This window comes from Etheostoma spectabile, chromosome 15 (assembly GCF_008692095.1).
Source record: "Etheostoma spectabile isolate EspeVRDwgs_2016 chromosome 15, UIUC_Espe_1.0, whole genome shotgun sequence".
NCBI classification, from domain to species: domain Eukaryota; kingdom Metazoa; phylum Chordata; class Actinopteri; order Perciformes; family Percidae; genus Etheostoma; species Etheostoma spectabile.
In genome coordinates this window covers 2,330,065-2,335,973 of record NC_045747.1, presented here as the reverse complement: position 1 = coordinate 2,335,973, position 5,909 = coordinate 2,330,065, and the positions used below count along the sequence as shown (strand labels likewise).

Below are 5,909 nucleotides of genomic sequence, written 5' to 3'. Positions count from 1 at the left end.
CAGTCCACCACCATGCTTTGGTCCGTATTGATCCCCTCAGCGGAAATTAAATGAAACATACATTCAATATGCTAGTGATTAATTTTCCTTTCGTATTCTTCCACCTGTATTTACACTCAACACCTCCAGCTCTGCATGCCAAACGTTGTTTACACTCTGAGCAGAGGCTGTGACTTACGGAGGCATTTTGGAGCCCTTTATTCGGCAAGGACAGACGGAAAAACTTGTTGACAGAGAGACATACTGCATTCAGGAACAAGAATGTTTCACAAATGAACACACAGCTAATGTGTGTTTAATCAGTGTCCAGCATTTTCTATATTCAAGGAATCAAGAGACAGCCGGCACCTCACAGAAATAGCAATGTGTGTTTAAAAAAATACTCTTTGCACAGTCCAACTCCTAGTTTACTTTTCATCCCAGGCTATTTTTTCATTTTAAAAGCAACAGAAAAAGCTGTATTGTTGCTCAGCTGTGAGTCCAAGTGACCTTCTAACTGTGAAATTTAGCCAAAAGGTCACCTCCAAAGTTCCCTGCAGTATTTCCTTTTTAATCTGCTCTCTCGCCCCTCCCCCCATTCAGTTCTTTTTACTGCCTTGTCACAGATAAAGAGGTTGCAAGGTGCAATAACAAAGGCAACAGCAAAGGAGCATCTGGCCAATCAGAGGGCTGTTTCACTCACACACCCTCCAGACGTCTCCATCCCAAACACCTTCAACCCCCGACTGTAAACACTCCAGTGCTACAACCAACTCTTTCCCAACCCATCCCCCAGCCTGCTTCTTCCATCGCTGAGCAAAGACAAGCACGGCTGCTAAGTTGCTGACAATGCATAGCTGTGCATGTAAATATATGACAACACTGTGGTAATAAACGTTGGGTAACATAATAGATATATGTTGAAATCAGTGAACTCAGACAGTAGGCACGATATAACATACAAGGGATCTTAACTGGGAAAAGTAGTGGAGGAAAAACAAGCCCGTCTTTCTCCTTTGTTTGTCTGCACTGTGAACAGCCCTCGAGGCGTCACCAGCAGAAGCTCACACACCACGCAGAGCACGTAGGCAAACATCAATTACCCAGTTCAGCTTACTGCTGCAGTGTTGCCACAGAAAGAGAAGGATTAAATAGTTAACCGAGGGTTCCAATGTCCAGAACGCGGTCCTCCATACAGCATAGATGTGGAGGTACAAGGGACTTAAAAAAACAAAAACAAACATGGATAAGAGAGAAAAGACAGACAGATAGGCTGCAAAACTGGTTTGACATTAAAGTACGCTAGTGTAATCAGAAGGATCCTAACACAACACGCTGCGAGAATACAAACAAAGATGCTGTTGCTTATTCAGAAAGCATGAGTGTTAAAAGTGAGTGTCGTCGTTGCAAATGAGAATTTGTTCTAGATCAATTTTCCTGGATAAATAAAGGTTGAATAAAAAAATACCTCATGCAGATTAGAAGAAGGTTAATCTGTCATGTCCCATTTCCCCAATTTAATTTACACCTTGAGAGCAGTCAGATTTAGCGCCAGTGGGTAAAAATTCAAAAAGATGTGTGTTTTTTTGTGCACATGCCTGTAATGGCCGTGACACACCAACCCGATAATCGGCCGTCGGACAGTCAGGCGAGGTCGGTGACTCGAGTCTGTTTGATGTGTTCCGTGCCATTGTCCGTCCGGAGTGGTCCGGAGGGGCCGTTGTTCTTCATTTTGGCCGACCTGACATGCTTGGTCGGAAGGAGGGAACTAACTAATCTGATTGGTAGAGTGAAACCCCGGAAACGAGGAGCCGGATGAGCGGGACTAATGTCTCTCAAAATCTGACGAAAATCTTTTAAACTGACCTTTGTGGATCTGAAATGAAGACAGATTCAGCAACTGCATGGCCTATTTCTCGCTTAAAATCATTCAGAAACACGTCTCGGTGAGTAAAATTTCGTAAAATATGAGATTGTATTCTGAACGAGCCGCCATGATAATCTGGCTTTGAATTTCTTCGGAGAAACCAGACCCATGTGATGTGTTTGTCCAATCAGCTGCCAGTTTTCATTTTAGGGCGACAATCCAGATTAGGTGCTGTTATGGAGACGTATTACGTCTCGTCGCTTTGGTGTGTTCTGAGACACTTTTTTGACCAACTCTGGGAGACTGATCGGTCCAACTGCCTTTTCTGCCGAGGGCCGGTGTGTCAGGGGAATGAGCAAGTTTTTCTCCAAGTGGACTTTCAGCTTTTGACACTCTCACCTTTAGTGAACCGTAGTCCCTTTCCAGCAAACTTCTCTTTCAGTGCAGCAACAAATTTCTCCCTGATCTTCTCTCTCTGTGAAGAAAGTGACAAGGCCGTCAGACTTTGCTGACCTTGTGACGGCACACGAGACATGTATATTCATTTAACAGTCTGGCTACCCTCGGTATCAGTAACTGTTATCTTCTCTGCTCCCCATGAAGTTAAATGTGTGCAATTTGTAATGTTCAGATCATGTTGTTTCATATAATCTTAATATACATTATTTAATGTATGAACTTTGCAGAGGATCCAGCTGCATAAATGTTAGCAGGTGGCTGAGGGGTCAGACCTGTCCTCCTCTGCTGCTATCTGCGTTCTCCATATCGCCCCGGCTCTGTGAACCATCAATGGACGGCCTGTTACGCTGTCCTGAAAGCTCAACATTGTTTGCCCTCCGTCTCCTTAATTGAGCACATGTCATGAAACAGAGAGGCAGTCTGTGACTCTCAGTGTCTGATGTGTTATAATGCATAGTTTTAGGTTAGTTACGTAATTTGGCTACGGTGCATTTTAATAACGTTTCAATTTCATTGCAATTTGGGCAAAAAATGACCAGTGCTCCCATACAGACCGACATGCTGCGTGTCCAACAGCAGAATAAGCTTGAACGTTACATACAGCCAATGGTGAGTGAGTGCAATATTTTACCTATACACTTTGGTCACTTTTAATTTACTAATGACTGAAGTATTTTACCTTGTCGATTTCTGAGAATTCGATTCGCTCCTCCAGCGTGCAGCTCCGACCAATGGGGGAAATGTTGAGCATTCCATTCCTGAACTCAATGAATGTTCCCCTGAAGGCAGAAATGGACGCACCATTAACGGACATTTCACAGTAGTAGGCTAGTAGTAGTAGTAAAAAAAGATAATGTTAACAATTGTGTCCCGGTGGGATGTTTTTTCCTGTTTCAACAGGTCAATGCTGATGAATAAAGAGATACCAGGTATGATGTCAAGGCATGTCAGAGGTGTGTGTGTGTGTGTGTGTGTGTGTGTGTGTGTGTGTGTGTCCCCTTAAGGGTTAATTTAACTAGTGGCCTGACGGTCTTGTCTCACCTTTTCTTTGGCAGCTTGATGAGCCCCATATAGCTGAGGCAAAAGTTGATCAGGTCCTGCAGCAGCTCCTCCCCGATCTGGTTCTGAATGGCCTGACGGGATGAAAATGCACTTCATAAAAATATCTATTTATATTTTTTATTTTGATCAATTTCTGTAGGTCTTCATAATTAAGTACCAGGAAGTACATCAAATTAAGGCACAACAACAAAAGACAAAACAACAACAACAAAAATTCAGAATTTCATGAAAATCAGAGTTTTGTCAGAATTTCATCTCTATTTTTACATCCCTCAAAACTTATTATACCGACCCACCCCTACCAACCTCCCACCTCGGTCCCTATTTACCCAGACAGACAGACAGACAGACAGACAGACAGACAGACAGACAGACAGACAGACAGACAGACAGACAGACAGACAGGTACCCAGACAGGTCCCACAAACACATATATACACACACACAATCACAACAACAACAACTACAACAAATAAAATAAATAAAAATAAGTAAAATTAAATGAAAATAATAAAGGGGGTTCTAAAGACATGTTCTAGAGGGCATTACAAATTTGGCTCCATTGGTTATCAAAATGTTTATTTTTATTTTTGTCCTCTGACATTTATCTTTCAATACCCAGATCATACTTCATTAGGGTCTTCTAATTTAATTCTCTATTGAGGGTGCTTTGTTATTTTTTTTCCAGTTTTGCAAAATTTGTTATTTAAAGATAAGAGAGGAAAAAAGTATCTGCCAGCAAGTTGGACATGTTATTCCCTCTATATCTAGAAAAATACACATTTTTATACACTTCATAAAAATAACAACACATAATGGACTGTGCTCTGTTACCATTGTTGTGACTGAAACAAATTCAATTCATTAAATACATTTCCCCCTGTGCATCAATACTGTTTGTCAAGATAGAAGGAAAAACGTCAGTATTTAACTATCTTAACAAGACCTCCTTTAGAACTGATTTGTAGAAAGAGGTTTCCTTAATTAGGTCTGAAATAAAATGCTTTTTTTCACTTTTGACTCTCCAGTCTTTGTCTACTAAACATAACCAATCTGGCGCTAATACAGTATTTAATTTGTCTTATGTCTTTGGAGGTAAACACACTTTTCATCACATAAAATGTAAACAAGTGAAGCATGTATTTAGTAATACAATGTATTTCTCTTTACACAGATCATGTCTTGCATATCATCCGGCATGAAAAGCGGGGCTCTGAATGTTCACTTACATGCTTTGAGAGGAGTTTCCCATCTTTATATTGCACCGTCCCATTCTCAGCAAATACGTAGTCAAACTTGTGTACCACTGCAAGAGAGGAGACAGGGGGAATGTGGCTCAATGTGCAAAACCTACACACAACCAAAATAACAGCGGCTCTTCCATTAAGGTCCAAATACAGAAGAATAGGACGGCCTGCTATATTTACCTTGTAGCAGATTACAGTGTATGTAACACTTACTAGAAAAGCCAAGTTTAATCTGTTTGACCTTCCCACTCACTTTGGCCTTTGGGTGCTCTACAAACAACACCGTGCACGAAAGGTCTGCAACTTTTCCTCATTAAAAAATCACCTGCAAAATTATGTACGGAGGATGTAGAAGTTAATAATATACTTACTGATGGATTGTGTGTGACAAATAACATGAAATGTTTTTTTTTCTAACTGGGTTAAAAATGTAATAAAACATGATTTTGGAGATAACTGTTAAGTGATTAATGAGTTTAAACAGGGTGTAATATGCTTACCATCAATCAGCCATATTGAGTGTCGTTTTAGAGTACAGGTCACCACACTATCCAGCTACATCCAAATGTGTGCATCATAAAATATAAAAAGATTCACCTTTAGCACACTTGGCAAGGTTCTGAAACCACATGGCTCGTAATATTTGATAGACAGGTTTCATCCTGTTGATGCAGCTGTGTGATAACTCATCTATTGAGGTTGTTGGCGCTGCAGAGGGAGGGCCAGTGGGCCACTATGTTTAGCTCTGATTCATTTATTAAGTAAACTAAAATGAAACAGTTGCAACTGCCCCAGATGTAGGGATGTGACAGTATGAAATTTTAACTTCACGGTTATGGAAACCAAAATGATCACGGTTTTTGGTATTATCGCGGTATTTTTAAAAGTGTGTTCAATGCCTTTAGCAGCAACCTTTTCCTGCACTTTGTGTAGAGAGAAACAAACAGTCCTTCGGCATTCTTATAATAACTAATAATGCTCATACTTCAGACTTATGGCTGTTTTACAGCCGACACATCCAAGCGTTTTGACATCACCAATGTGATGTCAAAATGACGTAGATCTCGCTCTCGCCTTGTACAGTGGGTCTGTTAGAAGGATGTTGTGTTTTGTGTCTCTCTATTACGCTGCATATCGGCCTAAATCCCACATTATTCCCAAGGACCGCCCTCTCTGCTCTACTCTCTGTAGACTGGTTTCCAATTAGCACAAGATAGAAAAAACAACAACAACACATCAACAACAAGTTGATGTGGCTCGGGAAAGGGAAGTTTGGGGTCCCCTCCTGGAGCTGC

The 5,909-nt window shown here is 41.0% G+C and overlaps 1 protein-coding gene across 1 annotated transcript in view; it reads right to left on the bottom strand.

Annotated features, from left to right (window-relative positions):
- The window catches only part of pmm1 (phosphomannomutase 1), a 10,008-nt gene that overhangs the window by 2,563 nt on the left and 1,536 nt on the right, over positions 1–5,909 (bottom strand). Inside the window, exons 3-6 of the mRNA XM_032537595.1 lie at positions 4,597–4,673; positions 3,347–3,438; positions 2,985–3,084; positions 2,246–2,321 (exon numbers count right to left, since the gene is read on the bottom strand). Of these exons, the coding sequence (XP_032393486.1) occupies positions 2,246–2,321; positions 2,985–3,084; positions 3,347–3,438; positions 4,597–4,673 (345 nt within the window). The remainder of the gene's footprint in view (positions 1–2,245; positions 2,322–2,984; positions 3,085–3,346; positions 3,439–4,596; positions 4,674–5,909) is intronic.